Source organism: Clarias gariepinus, chromosome 27, assembly GCF_024256425.1.
Source record: "Clarias gariepinus isolate MV-2021 ecotype Netherlands chromosome 27, CGAR_prim_01v2, whole genome shotgun sequence".
Taxonomy (NCBI): Eukaryota; Metazoa; Chordata; class Actinopteri; order Siluriformes; family Clariidae; genus Clarias; species Clarias gariepinus.
This window is the reverse complement of record NC_071126.1, coordinates 21,884,050-21,906,472: the sequence shown is the minus strand read 5'-3', so window position 1 is coordinate 21,906,472 and position 22,423 is coordinate 21,884,050. Positions and strand designations below refer to the sequence as shown.

The 22,423-nt window shown below is 41.6% G+C and overlaps 1 protein-coding gene across 2 annotated transcripts in view; it reads right to left on the bottom strand.

Annotated features, from left to right (window-relative positions):
* LOC128514853 (uncharacterized) overlaps positions 1-21,869 on the bottom strand; it is a 143,982-nt gene extending 122,113 nt beyond the window's left edge. The window contains exons 1-4 of one of the 2 annotated variants that reach the window (XM_053488747.1): positions 21,722-21,869; positions 21,280-21,624; positions 21,036-21,128; positions 17,940-18,117 (exon numbers count right to left, since the gene is read on the bottom strand). In XM_053488747.1, the coding sequence (XP_053344722.1) occupies positions 17,993-18,117; positions 21,036-21,128; positions 21,280-21,624; positions 21,722-21,773 (615 nt within the window). In that variant the 5' untranslated portion in view covers positions 21,774-21,869 and the 3' untranslated portion in view covers positions 17,940-17,992. Of the gene's footprint in view, positions 1-17,939; positions 18,118-21,035; positions 21,129-21,279; positions 21,625-21,721 lie in introns of those variants that run through there. The other variant, XM_053488748.1, reaches the window with a different exon arrangement.
* Positions 21,870-22,423: the final 554 nt, after the last annotated feature.

Sequence of the window (22,423 nt, the reverse complement as noted above, 5' to 3'; positions counted from 1 at the left end):
CCCAGGGACCTCAAAGAGGTGAGCAAGCCCTTGATTGCCGCGATGAGGACAGCCGCAAGCTCACTGCTGGAGCTTCCATGGCTCTTCGGCTCTCACAATGGGGCCAGATTAGGGCCAGAGAGAGTTGGGAGGGGACAGTCAGGCCATCTGCCGAGAGCAGAGTCATCGCAAGTAAGTATATACAGTGTTTTGTTGCGATAACCAGCTAAAACTTAAAAAAATCACTCCTTGTATTCTGATTAAACACACCTACTGTGAATTATTTAAATTATCCATGTAAAAAAAAAAATAATTTCTTTAGTAAACCATTCCAGTATCTTAAATAATACTGATGATTATACTGGTTAAAGCCAGTAAACACACAAACCCAAACCCAAAAACAAACCCAAATGTACTACATTTGGGTTTGTTTTTACAAACCCGAATATAGCATGGGGAGAAAACCAACATTCCGATTGAGTACCTACTGTATATATGGTCTTTTACTGTACAATTATCAGTATTATTTAAACTCATCTGTATTATTTAAGATACTGGAATGGTTTACTAAAGAAATGTAATTTATTTTTAAATGGATAATTTAAATGATTTACAGTAGGTGTGTTTAATCAGAATACAAGGATTAATACAATGTTTTAGCTGGTTATCACAACCAAACACTGTATACAGTATACTGTACTTACACACTATTATACTACTTGTGATACGTGTGAGTGATACTTTATCACTCATTCTTATCATCTTTTAAAACCATGTCTCAGGTCTCAGTTAACTTTCTAATGAACTTCTTTGTTTAAGCCTCATGTCTAGCTATTTACATGTTATTTTCATGTAAATTAGCTAGAAATGCTAAGTACTGTAACGGGTTTGAGCAGTGGACAGAGGGCAGAGTGGCAGCGTAGGCCCCCGTGGACAGCAGCTCCTGCATCCATGCACTTGCGCTGACTCTGCTCTCGGCGGATGGCCAGACCGGCCCTTCCCAGCTCTTTCTGTGGGCGTGGCCTCAGACGTTTCCCAGAATTTCAAAATTTACAAACGTGGATAGGGCTTTTTCATATTTAGCTCCAAAGCTTTGGAATAGCCTTTCAGACAGTGTTCGGGGCTCAGACACAGTTTCCCAGTTTAAAAGTAGGCTCAAGACATATCTCTTTAATCTGGCATACACGTAACTCATCCTATAACTTCATACTCCAGTACATCTATGCTGAATGGCAACTATGCTAATTCTCTAAATCTGTTCTGTATTTTTCTACCCATCCCAAAGCATCTGGAGATTGTGCCAGCTTTAGTAGACAAAGGCCAACCCTGCGAGGATCCTGAGGCATCCAGAGAAGGACCAGCTCCAGCTGAATTCTGCTTTATGATGGTTGGAGCTACACATCCTGCTCCTGTGCTCCCAGTGATCCAGACCCCATCTGCCCTCTGCACCTACTGACTCATCCCTATGCTGAACTGGACTTCATGTTAATTTAAAGAACTTCTGTTATATTGAACTTTTACCTGCACAACATACATGATGTTATATCATCTCTGTCTGTTATCACCCAGATGAGGATGGGTTCCCTGATTGAGTCTGGTTCCTCTCAAGGTTTCTTCCTATTGCCATCTCAGGGAGTTTTTCCTTGCCACTGTTGCCGTCACCCTTGGCTTGCTCATCAAAAACATTCCATTTATCATTTGATTATCTCATTATTATCTAGATAATAGATAATATGCGTGTATGTGTATTTTTTCACACATACACGCAAAAAAAATCTTTTTTTTTTATTTCCTAAATTTTTGTGAAGCTGCTTTGAGACAATGACCATTGGTAAAAGCGCTATTAAATTAAATTAATTAAATTGAATTTAAATATTTTTTTAAATTGAATAACTATGATGCCCTTATGCCTTAGTTCATTCTCTGCAGGATTAATGAGCCGCAGCTCCTTTAGAGCTGCATGTAGTAGCGGATAAAATCAAGTGAAATATTGTCGTTAAACAAATTCATAATCACAGTACTAACATTACAGTACAAATGTAGAATTCAAATTAAATAAAATTTTATTAGGACTGAATTTAAGCAAAATAAACATTAACACAGTGAGCCTTTAGATTTTATCATGTGTAATTTAAAAAGTTACACATGTAGAGTTTTGTGTCATCTTATAACTTGTATTCTTTAAATTTGTAGTAGATTTATGTAAAGTTTTTAAAGTTGCGTAGTAGAGGAGGCAAGTTGCTCGGTCTGTCCGCTGTGGTAAGCTTTTCTGGTGCCAGGAGAGACATAGTCAAACACACACACACACACACACACACACACACGTTGTCTGTCAGAAAGGTCTCTGTTTATTAACAGCAAAAGATGGGGTTTATATATCTTTGACCAAATGCCTGTGCCATCGACATTTGTTACTACAAAGAACATGAACCATTGTAAATGTCCTGGTGAGATCATGAAGAATCAAAGGAGAGGAAGATAGAGAGGTGTCCGTCCAGAGACAGATCACAAGATGATGGCTCTAGTTAAAAGGAGAGAGGGAAGGAGACAGAGGGAGAGAGAAAGAGAAATAAGGGGAGAGACATAAAGAGTGTATGGGAAGGTGAGCGTGGGAGCATTCACACCTTTAAGAACAGATGCAAGAGGAGACAGAAAGATAGCAGCAGGAAAGATTTAACACGTTAATATCAGATCTATAAGGTAGAGAGCAAGAAAGTAGAAATAACTCCTTTATATATATAAAATGATTCTAAGAATATATTAACTGAAATAAATCACCACAAAATTAATACATTGTCAGGATGTTCTACTGCATCAGGAGATGTCGATGTCATTTAGCCCTGCTTGTGTTTTTGCGTAATTATAAGAATGAAATGTCTCTTCTTTAGTGCCACTGTCTCTAAGCTGTAGAGCATTGCTAGTCTCACCACTGTCCTGTACACCTTTTCTTTTATTCTCGCTGATACCCTTTTATCGCACAACACACCTGACACTTTTCCCCACCCATTCCAACCTGCCTGTACCAGCCTCTTCACCTCCTTGCTCTTGACCGTTGACCCTAAGTACTTAAAATCCCGCAGCTTCTTTACCTCTGCTCCCTGTAGCCTCACCGATCCTCTTGGGTTCCTCTCATTCACACACATGCATTTCGTCTTGCTGCAGCTAACATTTATTCCTCTGCATTCCAGAGCATACCTCCATCTCTCCAAATTTTCCTCCACCTGTTCCCTGCTCTCGCTACAAAGCACAATGTCATCTGCAAACATCATAGTCCATGGAGACTCATGTCTAACCTCATCTGTCATCCTGTCCATTACCAAAGCAAACAAGAAGGAGCTTAGAGCCGATCCTTGATGCAGACCCAATACAACTCTATACACCTTCTCTGTACTTCTCCACCAGCATCCTCAAAGCAAATGCTTTGTTCTCTTTCATTTTCCTCATTCATCAACTCTTTCAAATACTTTTTTCATCTTCCCATCACCCTCCTGGCATCTGTCAGTACATGTCCATCTCTATCTTTAATCGGTCCAACCTGCTGCACATCCTTCCCATCTCTATCTCTCTATAGTCCCACTTCTTCTTAGCTAGCCTCTTTCCCTGTATACACTCCTGGACTTCCTCGTTCCACCACCAAGTCTCCTTGTACACTTTTGCCTTACCTGATGATACACCAAGTACCCTCCTACCTGTCTCCCTGATCACATTGGCTGTAGTTGTCCAGTCAACTGAAAGCACCTCCTGACCACCCATAGCCTGTCTCAACTCCTCCCTGAAGACTACACAACTTTCCTTCTTTCTCAGCTTCCACCACTTTGTCCTCTGATCTGCCTTTGTCCTCTTCACCATCATCCAATTTTAGATGATGTAATCTGTAATTCGAAAAAGTGAATTGTAGGAGACGTGATGATATGATCACCTTTATCACTGCCGAAACAAAAGGAATCACTAATTTATCAATGACGTATAAAAATGGTCGTAGTCAGTCTGCTTGTTGTTTTTCCCGACACATTCATAATCATTAGTCTACTTCTGCCAGTGCGCTCTGGAAAACTTTATGCGTGAGGTTGAGCGCTGATTAGATTACGTAGAAAATTAAAGAAGGATCACAATTCTCAACACCCAAAGCCCAAACCTCATTAAATTAAATTAACAAATATTGTAAGTAAATAACAATAGCCCATGTTTAGAAAAGCATTTTTATTTAGATTATAAAAATATTCTTGCATGTGTTTTAGGTGTTCCAGCTGCCAGTGTTCTTATGGCTCTGTCAGAGTAAATCATTCAGTAACAAGCCTGTAAATTTCCATGTAAAACAAGTACATCTGTATGAATAAATTGAAATGATGAGCTATTGATCAGTGATTTATGTAAATGACTCAGTTCAGATGCAAGTAAATGCTCATTGATGCGCTGTTTGGGGGAGGCTAATGGACGTGCTAATGACGATTTGGTCTGCTGTGTGTGTGTGTGTGTGTGTGTGTGTGTGTGTGAGAGAGAGAGAGAGGTGTCAAGAGGTCTTACATACTCGTGAAAAGTCATGGATTATTCAGTGAAACAGAGGCTCTGCTAAAAAAATGTTAGGCACATCAGTCACTTAACCCCAAATAAAAGGTCTTTCTGAGTGTTATGATATAGTTGTAAAATAACAGATGTACAAACGGTGTACACTGAATACTAAACCTAAACCAGGCACGAGGATTAACAAACCAAGATAGCCCCATACCCGTTTTTATTCTTTTTTAAAATAAAAATACCAAAGAATATTATTGTGTATGGAGTGATTAAAAACAATACAATTTATGCTATCATAAGGAAAATAACAATTTCTTCCATTCCAAGGATTTAAAACGGTAACAATGTCAACTTTAGAATCTAGAATCCAGAAGATTAAAATTACACAAATTATAAAAAAAAGGCCTTAATCACTGAAAGGCTCCAGAAGAGCCTCAAATCCAAGAGGTTTTTAAACTGTGGAGAGGTGCATTTCAGACCCTCTGAATGTATAGGTGAGAACAGCTGATTCACACCTGGGAAGGGTAAATAATTTGCATTTGAATGTTGTCTGGCATTGAAAAGCACACACAGTAACACTAAAAGAACAACAACCCAGGATTAATAGGAATAAGAGGCTCTGATTATACTGTATATAAATATTATTTAGTACAACAAAAGCTCTAGAAAACTTTATGCGTGCGGTCGAGTGCTGATTAGACTATGTAGGAAATTAAAGAGGAGGAAGTAAACAATAGCCCACGTTTAGAAAAGCATTTTTATTTAGACTATAAAAAAAATAATCCTGCATCCATTTTAGGCATACCAGCTGCCCCTTTTTAGTTAGAAGTTTTCAATACAAATCTTATAATGCCCACATGACATCAAACATTCCCCTTGTTAATATTTGGACTATTAATTTTACTATTTTAGCTATTACTGTTTAATTTACTTTAAAATAATATTAAAACAAGAACAATAAAACTAAATTTAAGCTGTGTAACAGGTTCGACCCTAAGTTTATGGGTGGCACCATGAAGCACGGACTCGAGGCGAGATCTTATGGGAAAAAATGGGAAGAAAAAGGTTAAAGGAGAGAGGATGGAAAGGAAGGAATGTGCACGTGCAGGTCTGGTTAGCAGTGCCTCGCTGACACAGGCTGGTGAGCAGTAAGCAGTTTGACTCTGCTCTCCGCGGATGGCCAGACTGCCCCCTCCCAGCTCTCTCTGATGTCCGGCGGCTGGGCGGCTTTTCTTGGCTGGGAACAGGGGCCATGATATGAATCTCCTTGCGGCCTTTTCCTACATGGCGGCAGGTCACCATAAACTGGCAGTGAGCCCGCGGCTGACCTTGTTGTGGTGATCAAAGGCATACTCGCTTTTTTGGAGTCCCTGGGGCGCGTTACATTTGCCCCCCTTGCATGCCACTCTTTCACATTGTTGCGCGCGCATCGCACTCACACTGCGTAGTAAAATCCACTACAACCCACCAGACCCCGAGCTACACTCCCCGCTGTATTTTATAGCATGGGATGCAAGCCCAGGATCACGGCCTTCCACGGCCTTTTTTTTTTCAGAAATTCTTTACAAGGTGAGGCTCTGTTGGGCCAATGTTATGCGTAGAGCACCTGAGAATTTCCTGAAGCTCAAACTATAAAAAAAATATATATATATAAGAGTTAAATGCAGTAGGCTGTTATTATCATCATGATTTTGAAAAATTAACAAATTACATTTATACATCCCAGTAGCACCCCTGTTGCACTGTACTACTGCCGCATAAGAGTAAAACATTAAACGAATTTACAATCACAGGACTAAAACTACAGTACAGATTTAGAATTTAAATTAAATATGAGTTTCTTATTTGCATCGAATTTAAGCAAAGCAAATGTATAATTTTATATCTAGTCTTTCAGAAAACTGACCCTGGGTTTGCATCAGAAAACATTTGCCAGATTAATGTGCAAAAACTATATAATAAAACTATATAAGACTACATAGCCTTTATAAGACTCTACTTTTATTTAAGCACACTCACAATGACAAAAACACTTTATGATGTAACTAAGCGGGATGATCAGAAGATTTAGCACACTTAGCGGTTAGCTCTTTGTTGTGTGGATGGTAAACCCAAACGCAAAAGCAAGCGAGTAGGCAGGATAACCACGCGATTTATTCTAAGGACTCTCACAGACGGGGAGCAAGGGAAAAACACAAATTCAACCCGCGTCCTCTAAACACACACTCGAATCAGAAAGTAGACCCAAGAAAGTGAGTACTCACAAAATGGCAGATAGACGATCTAAACCGACATGGGCGAACTCAATGACTGAGCGATGTGAAGTGCCATCTTTCTCCTTTTATGCTTCCTGTTTTGCGACCGTACCACTTCCGGGTCCTAGTGCCGGGTGCAGAACTGGTGTGTGTGACAGTACCCCCCTGTCCCGGAGGGTGTTGATGGCGATGTTGTGTGGCGGAACGGATGTTGGCTTGGTGGATGGCTTGGTTGGCTTGGGTCCACAGCCGCCGTCACCTGCGGACCAACCGTTGGGCCGATGGTACGTCAACCTCCGGTTCTTGGTGTTCGAACATCGGAGGTTGGAAACCGTGGCATACCTCAAATGGACTAAGATTTGTGGCAGAGGTGACATGGAGATTGTGTGAGAACTCAGCCCATATGAGGTAGCGAGACCAGGAGTGCTGGCGATCAGCGACGAAGCGGGACGGGTCAAAGCGGTCAGGGGTGAGTTGTGTTAAATTGGAGCGGTGGTGAAGCGGTGATAGAGTTCCTGGAAGGCGAAGATGGCGGTGGAGGTGAGGTTAAAAGGGCGAGATGAGGGACGGGTCAGAGTGGTCAGTGGTGCCGCAACCGTACTGTAGTCCCGGATAAAGCGACGGTAGAAATCGCAAACTCAAGAAACCGTTGAAGTTGTGTAGGGGCCAATGACGCACAACTTCAAGCTACTGTGGGTCCATGGCCACACCCTGGGGCGAGATGACCAAGCCCAGGAACGTTGTGGAGTGCTCGTGAAAAGTGCACTTCTCCAACTTACAGTACAGTTGGTGGGTGGAAATCTCTTTAAAACCACTCTGACGTGTTGGATGTGTTCGTCCTCTGTACATGAGTAAATGAGGACGTCATCAAGGTACGCAAATGCCCACCGCCCTAACATGTCTCTGAGAACGTCATTAATGAAATGTTGGAAGGCGGCGGGGGCATTGCAGAGTCCAAATGGGATAACAAGACTTTCGTAATGCCCTCTCTGATGCGCACCAAGTTGTAGGCGCTCCGAAGGTCCAACTTTGTGAAAATGGTGGCACCAGAGAGGGCGTCCAGGGCAAAGTTGGTAAGAGGCATGGGATGAGGAGGGTCTGATGGTACCTTGGCGAAGTGCGTTCAACACATACTCCTCCATCGCCTGTGTATCGGTGGTAGAGAGAGCGTAGAGATGGCCGGGGGGGGTACGGAGCCTGGCTGGAGGTCAATCGCCAGGTCATAGGGGCGATGTGGAGGAAGGTGGGTGGCGCATCTTCTGCAGAACACTTCAGCCAGGTCACGGTAGACGGTGGGAATGGTGTAGGTGTTGACGTCGGGGGCCTCGGACTCCCTAGAGCACGTCCCAGCCGGTGCCCGTAGGCAATGTTCGGTGCAGGTGGGTGGCGCATCTTCAGCAGAACACTTTAGCCAGGTCGTGGTAGACGGTGGGAATGGTGTAGATGTTAATGTCGGGGGCCTCGGACTCCCTAGAGCACGTCCCAGCCGGTGCCCGTAGGCAAAGTTCGGTGCAGGTTGTCCCCCACTGAAAGATCCGATTCTATGTCCAGGAAATTAGGGGGTCATGTTGAAGTAGCCAAGGATGTCCGAGGATGATGGGTGGTGATGAAATGGAGGTAAGGTGAAACTGGATTTGCCCTTGGTGCTGGTTGATGGTTTTGAGGTGCATTTTGTCTACTTCTCTGTGTCAGGTAGCTCCTATTTAAGTGATTTCTTGATTGAAACAGGTGTGGCAGTAATCAGGCCTGGGGGGTGACTACAGAAATTGAACTCGGGTGTGATAAACCACAGTTAAGTTATTTTTTTAACAAGGGGGGCAATCACTTTTTCACACAGGGCCATGTAGATTTGGAGTTTTTTTTCTCCCTTAATAACATAAACCTTTATTTAAAAACTGCATTTTGTGTTCAATTATGTTATCTTTGACTAATAGTTAACGGTTTTTGATGAGCAGAAACATTTAAGTTTGAAAAACATGCAAAAGAATAAGAAATCAGGAAGGGGGCAAATAGTTTTTCACACCACTGTATATATGGTCTACCAAATAAATAAATAGTCATACAGATAATAAATCTTGTTTGTGTATAAATAATCTGTATTCATATGTATAATCATATGTTGATAGGCACTATTTTGTAAAACACATTCCCTGCCACTGCCATAGAGGTCCAAATGACGTCCAAAAAAATTAGCCAAATTAGGTCAAATGTTGAACGTCAAAATGACGTCCAAATAGTGGACCTAGTTTGGACGTCAAAATGACATTAAGAAAAAAAATAAGCCAGATTAGGTCGTCAAAATGACGTCCAAGTTGGGTCATGGTTGGACGTCCAAATAGATGTCCAGAACTGGTCATGGACCGACGGACCCAATATAGACGTGATCTGCACGTCTATCCGACGTCCAATGAAAACCAAAGAGGAGATTTATGGATGCAGTGAGAGAGGACATGAAGTTAGTTGGTGTGAGAGAAGAGGATGCAGAGGATAGGGTTAGATGGAGGCAGATGATTTACTGTGGCGATGCCTGAAAGGGAACAGACGAAAGACAAAGAAGATATATATACAGGTCCTTCTCAAAAAATTAGCATATTGTGATGAAGTTTATTATTTTCTGTAATGTACTGATAAACATTAGACTTTCATATATTTTAGATTCATTACACACAACTGAAGTAGTTCAAGCCTTTTATTGTTTTAATATTGATAATTTTGGCATACAGCTCATGAAAACCCAAAATTCCTATCTCAAAAAATTAGCATATTTCATCCGACCAATAAAAGAAAAGTGTTTTTAATACAAAAAAAAGTCAACCTTCAAATAATTATGTTAATTTATGCACTCAATACTTGGTCGAATCCTTTTGCAGAAATGACTGCTTCAATGCGGCGTGGCATGGAGGCAATCAGCCTGTGGCACTGCTGAGGTGTTATGGGGGCCCAGGATGCTTCAATAGCGGCCTTAAGCTCATCCAAAGTGTTGGGTCTTGCGTCTCTCAACTTTCTCTTCACAATATCCCACGGATTCTCTATGGGGTTCAGGTCAGAAGAGTTGGCAGGCCAATTGAGCACAGTAATACCATGGTCAGTAAACCATTTACCAGTGGTTTTGGCACTGTGAGCAGGTGCCAGGTTGTGCTGAAAAATGAAATCTTCATCTCCATGAAGCTTTTAAGCAGATGGAAGCATGAAGTGCCCCAAAATCTCCTGATAGCTAGCTGCATTGACCCTGCTCTGGATAAAACACAGTGGACCAACACCAGCAGCTGACATGGCACCCCAGACCATCACTGACTGTGGGTACTTGACACTGGACTTCAGGCATTTTGGCATTTCCCTCTTCCCAGTCTTTCTCCAGACTCTGGCACCTCGATTTCCGAATGACATGCAAAATTTGCTTTCATCGGAAAAAAAAGTACTTTGGACCACTGAGCAACAGTCCAGTGCTGCTTTTATAGCCCAGGTCAGGCACTTCTGCCGCTGTTTCTGGTTCAAAAGTGGCTTGACCTGGGGAATGCGGCACCTGTAGCCCATTCCCTAAACATGCCTGTACAAGGTGGCTCTGGATGTTTCTACTCCAGACACAGTCCACTGCTTCCGCAGGTCCCCCAAGGTCTGGAATCGGTCCTTCTCCACAATCTTCCTCAGGGTCCGGTCACCTCTTCTCATTGTGCAGCATTTTCTGCCACACTTTTTACTTCCCACAGACTTCCCACTGAGGTGCCTTGATACAGCACTCTGGAAACAGCCTATTCGTTCAGAAATTTCTTTCTGTGTCTTACCCTCTTGCTTGAGGGTGTCAATGATGGCCTTCTGGACAGCAGTCAGGTCGGCAGTCTTACCCATGATTGCGGTTCCGTTTCAAAGGCTACACTTGATGCTGCGTGAAGACGCTATGGGAACATCTTGTCATGTTGCCGGTTGTGAAGCATGTGTGTATCAAACACGCCAAATTTTTGGCTTTTATACCCTCGGTCAGGTGACGTCATCTGATAGAACGCACCTGCAGGTTATAAATAGGAGTGAACCGGAAACATTCCTCAGATTCTTGTCTTCACCTAGTTGTGAGCGTGTTGTGTCTAACCAGCAAAATAAGTGTTTAACTCACTGATAATGGCAGAGTTTAAACGAGATGTCCGTCCGTGTGTATAATCCATAACGGAGGGCGATCTCTACACTTTACTGCTTCGATTAAGTGCTACGCGCGCGCCTCGCATTCCTTGAGAAGCCTCGAGTCGCCGTGCATTCCTGGGGCTTAAACTCGTGCATCCGGCAGAGCAGTAAGAGACGGATTTAAAAACTCTTTTCTTTCGTGTTCTCATCGGATCGGGAAATCCCTCTGTCCGCTCGCAAGCGCGCCCTGGCGCTTCTTGTGAATGGGCAAGGATAAACATCCTCTCTTGCTTCCGCGGAGATGGTAATAGCCTCTAAGCACTTAAAAATAAATCAATTAAAATAAATAAATAAAAACATAGACGGCAGGTTCTGTCGGGTGGCCGGGGGGCGGAGCTTCAATGACGCTCTCTCCCCTTTTCTTAGCAATCTCCATATGAGTTAACCCTTTCATGGAGTAAGCTGTATTCATCACGTGTTTTCTTGCCATCAACTTATTTATTTATTTAAATATAGTCGAGGTAGAAACGCGGAGTTATATGATGACACCCAGATAGAAGAGACGCTTCCAGGGTATCTCTCTTCTGGAACATCATCCTTCCTGAAAAGCTATTACTTCCTTTCAAGCTGTGTAGACTTTTTATCTTCCCTAGAGGGAAAAGCTTTTTAGGCAGCAGGTCAGGTTGGTGCTCCATTGCACACCATGGCGGTTTTGCACGCCTACCAGGCTGACCTGCTGAGAAACTTGAGTACTGGCGGGGCTCTGCAAGGTAAGGCGTATTGGACTTACGCCGGGTCACAGACTTGTCTCTTCGTGCAACAAAGCAGACGGCTCGTGCTATCAGCCGTTTAATGGCTGCTATGGTCTCCGCGGAGAGGCACTTGTGGTTGAATCTCAGGGGCATCAAGGAGAAGGATCGTGTATTCCTCCTCGATGCTCCATCTCGCCTCCCGGCCTACTTGGCGATGTCGTTAACTCGGTCGCCACTAGGTTCATGAGGCGAAGTTATATAACAAGCCTTCGGGAAATTCCTTCCCCGCCTTGCTCAAGAGTCGGGACTGTCGGCCACCCAGTCTCGACCGGGTCTGACTGTTGCGAGGCGTGAAACACACAAGGAGAGTGTTTTTGAGCTGGGCACCCCCTCGCAAGATTGGGGTGCATCACGCAATCCGCCTCAAAAGAGGTCAGACTGGCATATTGTCTTCTCGAAGAAGCCCTGAGGTTCATGTGCCCAGGACCGTGGGGGTGGCCCCCCAATGGGGAGAGGCACGCAGAATTCCTTTTAAAGAATGGAGTGTTCTCCCAGGCACACCCAGGAGGTTGGTGTTCTTGCTCCGCCACCACTGGTGTTTCGGGCAACCCCAGTCTCCGATAAAATGTTAGTTCTTCTGTTTTTCTTTTTCCTGCCATGTTTCAGGATGCCTAACATCTAACATTCCCCCCATTTAATCAAGCCGCTGAGCTTTGCCCCTTTCTGAGAAACTGGCAGCGTGGAAGCTCCTGCCAAGTATATCTCCTTGGGTACTAAGCACTGTACAGAGAAACTACAGGATTCAGTTCTCACATCACCCTCCGCGTTTCAATGGCGTGGTCTCCACTTCCATGAAACCGGAAAGTGCAAGAGGAACGGGGGGCTGCGTCCAGTTTTTTAGATTTTGCGGGCTTTACCGCTATCTAAAAATAAATCAATAGAAATATTGCCACAACACAGGAGGTTCCTGAGGTTCGCTTTCGGGGGCGAAGCTTACCAGTATCGGGTCCTTCCAATTGGTCTGGCTTTTTCACCCGCACATACACAAAATACATGGATGTAGTTCTGGCTCTTACGACTCCAGAGCATCCGTATTGAATTACATGACTGGCTGGCCCAGTCTCAGTAGCTAGCGCTTCGACATCAGCATGTCGTTCTAGCTAATCTTTGTTTCCTAGGATTGAGATCCAATGCCATGAAAGCATGCTCTTTCCTGTTTAGAGGACAACATTTTTGGGTGTCACATGGAATTTGAGCGTAAGCGGGCACAGCTGTCTCCCGCTCGTGTCGAATCCATTCTCAACACCGTCAAGGAAATCAAGCTAGACCAGAAAGTGACCATCACTTTCAGAGATCTTAGCTCTCATGGCAGCTGTATCCACGGTGGCACCTTTGGGCCTTCTGCACATGAGAGCATTTCAGTTGTGGCTAAGAACAAGGGGATTTTACTCTAGGGCCAATCCCCAATAAGGGCTACTCGCCAGGTGCTTCTAACCCTTCCTATGTGGTTCAGACCCCGGTTTCTGACTCTGGGTCCCACTCTAAGTTCGTCTTGTCGTCGCAGATGCTAACGACAGACGCTTCCCTCATAGGCTGGGGTGCGGTCTTAGATGACCGTCCAGCCCAAGGGATCTTTTTGCGCGGCACATCAATTGTCTCAAAATCATGGCTCTATTTCAGGCCCTAAAGCACTTCCTCCAGCAGTTGAGACTACCATGTCCTAGTGCGGGTGGACAGCACTATGGCAGTCTCATATTAATCGCCAGGGCAGACTGTGCTCGCGCCGCTAAATAGCTAGCGCACCAGGTTCCTGTCCCTCAGGGCGATTTTCATTTTGGGAAAATTTCATGTAGCGTGGTGGACCTCTTTGCCTCGCAAGATCAGCAAATGTCCCCTTTACTACTCTCTGACTCTAAGTCAAGCTGGTCTTCCAGCCAACGTAATTAAGACTATTTTAAGTACTAGGGCTGCCTTCTCTCAAATAGAATGTATTTGAAAGTTGGTGCATGACGAAGCAGGTAGACCCAGTTCACTGCCGAATTGTTTCAGTGCTGGAGTTTCTGCAGAAATTTCTTTTCCTCTGGCTTGTGCCCCTTGTTGAACCACTAGAGTCAGCGCCTCAGGTTTCTGACCCTTAAGATGGTTTTTCTAAATGGTGTCCTCTCTAAGAGGATGGGAGATCCTTATTGTTTTTGAAGCCTTCTGTCCTCCGCCTTTACAGCTTCGGAGCAGGAGAGACTTCACTCACTGTGTCCAGTACGTGCTCTTTAGATTTACGTCCACCGCATTAGCCAGTGGCATAAGTCCGAGCAGCTTTTACATGTTTCGGGGCCACAAGCTGCGTGAGAGATGCTATTGCCCTCTCCTATGAGGCGCGTGGGCTCACTTCGCCTCTAGGAATCACGGCTCTTTCAACCAGAGGAATCGCCTCATCTATTACACTAGCAAGAGGTATTCCCTTGCAGCAAGTATGTGACGCGGAGGGTTGGTCCTCTCCACACACATTTGCCAACATCCATCCTATTGTTTTGAAGCCTTCTGTCCTCCGCCTTTACAGCTTCGGAGCAGGAAAGACTTCACTTACTTTGTCCAGTATGTGCTCTTCAGATTTACGTCCACCGCATCAGCTAGTGGCACAAGTCAGAGCAGCTTTTACATGGTCTGGGGCTGCAACGGGGGGTGGCCCCCACTACACTGGGCTATTGCCCCCTTCGATGAGGCGTGTGGGCTCACTTCGCCTCTAGGAATCACGGCTCTTTCAACCAGGGGAATCGTCTCATCTATTACACTAGCAAGAGGTATTCCCCTGCAGCAAATGTGTGACACGGAGGGTTGTCCTCTCCGCACACATTTATTACATTTATAGTCTGGATGTTCATGCTACTCCGGGCCCACGAGTCCTCGAGTCAGCTACCCAGACATAGTTCTGAGACCTTCTCGGCCTTGTGCGCACACGCTACAAAACCTTGGAGTCCAGACACTTGCAGTGCAGCGGCGTTGGCACTCTCGTTCCCATAGCGTTTTCACACAGCATGAAGTGTAGCCTTTGAAAGGGAACGTCTCGGGTTACTTTGCTGTAACCCCGGGAACGAGATGCTGCGTCCCAATGCCGCACTGCCTCCTTGACCGGACGTCCGTTCAGACAAATCAATCTGAGGAATGTTTCCGGTTCACTCCTATTTATAACCTGCAGGTGCGTCCTATCAGATGACGTCACCTGACCGAGGTTATAAAAGCCAAAAATTTGGCGTGTTTGATACACACATGCTTCACAACCGGCAACATGACAAGATGTTCCCATAGCGTTTTCACGCAGCATCTCGTTCCCGCCTTTTCAGGGAACAGGGTTACAGCAAAGTAACCCGAGACGTTTTGAGTAATGAACCAGGCTGGGAGTTTTTAAAAGCTTCAGGAATCTTTTGCAGGTGTTTAGAGTTAATTAGTTGATTCAGATGATTAGGTCAATAGCTTGTTTAGAGAACCTTTTCATGATAAGCAAATTTTTTGAGATAGGAATTTTGGGTTTTCATGAGCTGTATGCAAAAATTATCAATATTAAAACAATAAAAGGCTTGAACTACTTCAGTTGTGTGTAATCAATCTAAAATATATAAAAGTCTAATGTTTATCAGTACATTACAGAAAATAATGAACTTTATCACAATATGCTAATTTTTTGAGAAGGACCTGTATATACAGTGCTGTGAAAAACTATTTGCCCCCTTCCTGATTTCTTATTCTTTTGCATGTTTGTCACACAAAATGTTTCTGATCATCAAACACATTTAACTATTAGTTAAAGATAACACAAGTAAACACAAAATGCAGTTTTTAAACAATGTTTTTTTATTATTTAGGGAGAAAAAAATCCAAACCTACATGGCCCTGTGTGAAAAAGTAATTGCCCCCTAAACCTAATAACTGATTGGGCCACCCTTAGCAGCAATAACTGCAATCAAGCGTTTGCAATAACTTGCAACAAGTCTTTTACAGCGCTCTGGAGGAATTTTGGCCCACTTATCTTTGCAGAATTGTTGTAATTCAGCTTTATTTGAGGGTTTTCTAACATGACCCGCCTTTTTAAGGTCATGCCACAACATCTCAATAGGATTCAGGTCAGGACTTTGACTAGGCCACTCCAAAGTCTTCATTTTGTTTTTCTTCAGCCATTCAGAGGTGGATTTGCTGGTGTGTTTTGGGTCATTGTCCTGCTGCAGCACCCAAGATCGCTTCAGCTTGAGTTGACGAACAGATGGCCGGACATTCTCCTTCAGGATTTTTTGGTAGACAGTAGAATTCATGGTTCCATCTATCACAGCAAGCCTTCCAGGTCCTGAAGCAGCAAAACAACCCCAGACCATCACACTACCACCACCATATTTTACTGTTGGTATAATGTTCTTTTTCTGAAATGCTGTGTTACTTTTAAGTCAGATGTAACAGGACACGCACCTTCCAAAAAGTTCAACATTTGTCTCGTCGGTCCACAAGGTATTTCCCCAAAAGTCTTGCCAATCATTGAGATGTTTTTTAGCAAAATTGAGACGAGCCTTAATGTTCTTTTTGCTTAAAAGTGGTTTGCGCCTTGGAAATCTGCCATGCAGGCCGTTTTTGCTCAGTCTCTTTCTTATGGTGGAGTCGTGAACACTGACCTTAATTGAGGCAAGTGAGGCCTGCAGTTCTTTAGATGTTGTCCTGGGGTCTTTTGTGGCCTCTTGGATGAGTTGTCTCTGCGCTCTTGGGGTAATTTTGGTCGGCCGGACACTTCTGGGAAGGTTCACCACTGTTCCATGTTTTTGCCATTTGTGGATAATGGCTCTCACTGTGGTTCGCTGGAGTCCCAAAGCTTTAGAAATGGCTTTATAACCTTAACCAGACTGATAGATCTCCATTACTTTTGTTCTCATTTGTTCCCGAATTTATTTGGATCTTGGCATGATGTCTAGCTTTTGAGGTGCTTTTGGTCTACTTCTCTGTGTCAGGTAGCTCCTATTTAAGTGATTTCCTGATTGAAACAGGTGTGGCAGTAATCAGGCCTGGGGGTGACTACAGAAATTGAACTCAGGTGTGATAAACCACAGTTATTTTTTAACAAGGGGGGGCAATCACTTTTTCACACAGGGCCATGTAGATTTGGAGTTTTTTTTTCTCCCTTAATAACGTAAACCTTCATTTAAAAACTGCATTTTGTGTTTAATTATGTTATCTTTGACTAATAGTTAACGGTTTTTGATGAGCAGAAACATTTAAGTGTGACAAACATGCAAAAGAATAAGAAATCAGGAAGGGGGCAAATAGTTTTTCACACCACTGTAAATATAAAAAAGAGCTTCATGTGCAGTATATTGTGCTGACAAAAACCTAAACTTTGAGTAATGTATCAAAAAAGCTTTTTACACCAGAGCTGTAAGAAAGTTGTGTTTGAAACAATGTTGCAATTTAGTTTTTCAACAGATGTCGTAAAAATTATTTTGTTAATAGGTCTCCATGTGGGTTACCATGAGCCAAAAAGGGACATAACAAGTGTGTGTGTTTGTGCACATACATGTGTGTGTGTGTGTCCTCTTAAAGACACCTGTGTGTTTAGGTGTGGGAGAGGAGTGTAGAAATGTGCTGAACTCTGTTTTTTACACTAATTGTCTCACCCATTTATTTACAATGACCTGGAACCACATGGAAACCATAACCATCTTGTGATGTTGGAAAACCGCAGAACTGAAAATGATACAAACATCCTTAACTCAAATTACTCAACAGATGATAACTGCAACACAACTTAGTTTTAAATTAAAACTCTAATGAATTCAGAAATGACTGACTGAATGCTGATATTCAGAAGTTTCTCATAAACTCAGGGGTTCCTGCATTTTTCTGCATTTGTGACATTATAATATACAGTTCTAGATGAGAAGTTATTTATAATCTACTGACACCCAGATAAGAATGAGTTCTCTTCTCAGTCTGCTTCCTCTTAAGATTTCTTCTTCATATAGTATCAAGGAGTAATACATGTTGAAATGGAGTGATTACAGAACTACTGGTAAAAGCAGCCCAAAGTTACAGTAAGAAACACCAACCAGTAATAACATTAAAACAACAAGAATAAAATATTATTGAGGAATAAATGTTTTTTTAGAAATATTATTTGCACTTTGCTGAATGAAATGCTCTTTTATACATATTCAAGTACATCACTGTCTGAAAAGGGAAAAGATAAATGAATCACAGGTATTCTGCAGGTTCACACTGATGTCATTGTATTTTTTTTTATCTATTGTAAACACCAGATTATATATCAAATCTTATATAAAAAACATTTTAACCCATTTATAGTGACATGATAGTTAAATCTAACAGACTATCAGTATTTCTTTCATTTTATGAAAATTTGTATTTTAATTTGTAAACAATCAGCATCGTTGGAAAAATAATGAAGACAAGAACTCCAACTCTAGAAACAGAGAGCCAGAACAGCACACGCATCTGATCAGTAGAGCTGGAACCTGTATGGAAAACATGAAGACAGGGTTTCATCTCTTTACCTTTACAAATTTAAAATCATTAATTAACAGAAGAAGTTTTAATTAATTTCTGTTATACAAATTGCAGTGATTGACAGTAACAAAGAAAATATAAATCTTTTACTGTACTTAAGTAATGTTTAAGTATCTCTATTTCACTTAAGTAATTTCATTTTGGTGGACTGTTTACTTTAACTCCATTTCAAAGTAAAATATCAAACTTTATATTTAACTACTTTATGGCATCTGTCGTTCCTCCTTACTCAGTGAAATGGAAAAAAATGTGAAGAATAGTGTAAATTGAAAAAATATATATACGTTTTTCAAATTTTATTCCTAAAAAATGAATAAGTCTTGGTTTACGAGCACCTAGTATTATGTATCACAACTGAGCCAACGTTTTTTCTCTCTCTTGCGCTGAGGAATTGTGGGTAATCGTCTCCCCTGCGGGGTCTTAGTGCGCGTCTCTTACTGGTATAATAAACATCCGTGCATGCGTGTACTGTTTACTATAACACTGTGACCACGTGTGTGTGTGTAAAACATATTTTATTTTGTCTCTGTTTGTGTGTTTTTTAAAGATAAAGTGTAGGTTAATTTGTTTTATTTTTACTTGATATTTTGTACTAATTTTTTAATATATTTATTTTTTGGACTGGAACGTATAATTTGAGTTTCGATAATTTTTAATTGGAAATTTTTATTTAATTTACGAGTGTTTTGAAATACAAGCTGCTTCTGAAACAAAATATGCTAGTAATCCAAGGTTCCACTGTGTATCTATAAAGTATACAGTACAGGCCAAAAGTTTGGACACACCTTCTCATCTATCTGTCAATGTGTTTTCTTTATTTTCATGACTATTTACATTGGTAGATTCTCACTGAAGGCATCAAAACTATAATTGAACACATATGGAGTTATGTACTTAACAAAAAAAGGTCTCCAGTCATCGGACCTGAACCCAATCGAGATGGTTTGGGGTGAGCTGGACCACAAAGTGAAGGCAAAGGGGCCAACAAGTGCTAAACACCTCTGGGAACTCATGACTACCTCTTGAAGCTCATCGAGAGAATGCCAAGAGTGTGCAAAGCAGTAATCAGAGCAAAGGGTGGCTATTTTGAAGAAACTAGAATATAAAACATGTTTTCAGTTATTTCACCTTTTTTTTGTTAAGTACATAACTCCACATGTGTTCATTCATAGTTTTGATGCCTTCAGTGAGAATCTACCAATGTAAATGGTCATAAAAATAAAGAAAACACATTGAATGAGTGAAGGTGTGTCCAAACTTTTGGCCTGTACTATATATACTGTGTGTGTGTGTGTGTGTGTGTGTGTGTGTGTGTGTGTGTGTGTGTGTGTACAGTGGAATAACTGCTTCAAAATGTTAAATGATGAAAAAGAAGCAAGAGACAATTAGTTGAAAACTGCATTTAACTCAAACAGGCTGTTTATCAGCTGATCAAAAGTTTAATACTATAGTCTCCAAAATACCCACAACAGAACTAAAAGTGTTCAAAAAGACTTCTGAAGACGTTTTTGTTCTTTAAGCCCTTCTCTTGCAGATGCCGTCTTCTGGTTTTTGGGCTGCAGTCAGCATCAGTTATGGCTTTAATTTGGGTTAAGGATCGGCCTGGGTCATCACGGACAGCCCCTTGGATCCTCCGGCTCGGTGCAGGTGACACTTGTTTTACGTCGACCACTTGATTATTTTTGTCCCATAACTCTCACGATCTTTTAAGAAATTTAAATGACCGTCTTACTGCGTCCAGCCTCTGCATCAGTGGTGTGTTGTGAGAGCTCTTGCTTGTGCAGCTCAGCAATCCTGCCACGTTCAAAAACAGAAAGTCTTTTTGCTTTTGCCATCAGGAGATCATGACAGTGTGACTGTCTAAAGGACAATGACATTAAAGACATCATTTTGTACAGATTTTAACTTTTAAAGTCTATGGTCTTAAACATTTGATCAGCTGATGAACAGCCTGTTTGAGTTTAAATGATGCAGTTTTCAATAAATTGTCTTCTCTCTATTTTTGTCTCTTGCTCTTGTTTCTTCTTTTGGCATTTTGAAGAAGTTCTTACAACCTGGTTATAATCCACCAGTGCGAAGTGTGAATACTTGTAATATTTTCCCTGGTCTTAAGGTTTTTTTAACGAGTGTATCTAGGCATATATAAAGTGTAAATTGAAGCACAGTAAATACGCTAATTAGGATGATTTGCTTTGACCTGTTGGTTTCACCTATTAGACGTATCTAACTAGCGAACACAGAACATTACTGTGACGAGATCAGTGTAACAGCCTACAATACTGAATTCTTACAAGAATTATCCATTAAATCTGAACAACTCGTAGCAGTGACCCCATTGTTTGTGCTAGTGTTTATCTAATGTTAGCTTGCAGCAGCAACATCTTTTTGTTTTTTTAATTAATTCATGATTATGTCATGTGATTGACCAGTTAGTTAGCTAATTGACCTGTAACTCTTGAGCAGTGAAGCGTCTCTACACCACAACCCAATACAACAACAGCAGCGCAGACTGGAGCTAATAATCACTAATGAAGTTTTATCCTCTCTGGTGAAATGATAAATATTCTACTTTAACCAACTGAGATTCAGCTTACACTGGCTGTGATCATAACCTCTGCTAAACTATCAAACACTCCAGTGTCTCAGTCCATCTATTACACACCAAACACATGAAACACTGATTTATATTCATCAAAGAGAACAAGAAAATTATCACAAAGATAATCATATAACATTAGAGATATAATTCATCACAATAAACATTTAATAAAAGAAAATTATAAAAGCGAGTACTTTTAGTCAAGTAAAGGATTTGTGTATATCGTCCACAACGGACAAAATTAAAGAGACTTAATTTAATTAAAACCTTCTCCATCTCTGCTGTTTGAACCCTGGTGTGTAACAGAGTGTGTGTTCTTGTTAAGTGTTCCAGGTGTAGGACAGGGTTTCATCTCTTCACCTTTACAAATAAATTGGAAAAGCAGCAAATAAACAGAAATGATACTAAATATGAATAATGTGAAATATTCAACATTTAATGCACATGTACACATAATTCTGGTTAAAGTGTTGATCTGGAATTAGCAGGTTATCAGAGTAAAACTGTTTACCTTCAAACTGCAGACGTGTTCCAGATGTGAACTTTACTGTACTTCCCTCCACATATCCACAGAAATATTCTCCTCCATCATCTTCTCCTATTTTAATAATGTTGAGATCAAACTTTTGGTCCTTTACAGTAACACTGAAGCGGTTATCATTAAATCCCTCAGCAAATATGTAGCCAGGAGTGCCACTGTACGGTCTCGCAAAAAACTGAGGCACTTTTCCAAAACTCTGTCTGTACAAAGCTAAATTCCTTTTGTCTTTAACCCCACTAATGATACACTCCATAGTTAAAGCTTCTCCACGGTTTACTGTTTTCACTTGAAGCTCCTTGATGTCAGAAGTGTTTCCTGTAAAAAAAAAAAAGCGTTTAATATTTAATTTTGATGAATTAGTAAAACATGTAAAATGACTATTTTAAATAAAAGTGTTTAAAATGTTCCTCACCAGTTGTGCAGAGACAAAGCAGAGAGTAAAGAGCCACAAAGAGTGTGATCATCGTTCCTGTTTAGACAAAGTGATAGTGAGGTAATGAACTTGTGTGTTCAGTAGAAAACCAGGTCCAGACTCACGCCTGATTGGATGTTTTGAAGCTGTGGACTGATTTGATTGGTCCATTAGCTGTAATGAGATGTGAAGCTCACAGTGAATTCTTTACAATGAGAAACAATGTACTTCTTCTTTTAAGCTTCATATTCAATTTATTTTATGTAAATTAGTCACAGTATTTAAGTCCTTAGCATTTCTACTTATGTCCAGCATTTTAATTTAATACACCAACCTCTATATAGACATCTGGGTGTTTTGTGGTGTCTGGCCCCAGGACATTAGGGGTGGATCCTCTGAGTCTGTGGGTTGTGGAGTGGAGCCTCTGTGAATCGGACATGTTTGAGCTTTGAGCTCTTTCCTGCATAAATGTCCAGCTGTGAAAAAATAAATAAACCTTAACTAAACCTCCACTAGAGCAGCAAATTAAAAATCAGTTTGCTGTCGGTCAAACGGCAAATCTAGAGCTGAGTGTGGAGAGGAAGAAAGGAGGGATACGGATGTCCACTGATTGGCTCCCTGGCAGCACTAAACTCCAGTTGTCATTGTGCTGGGCATTTTTTTCAAATACTCCTTCTTGCCTGAATATTACTGCATGTGTTA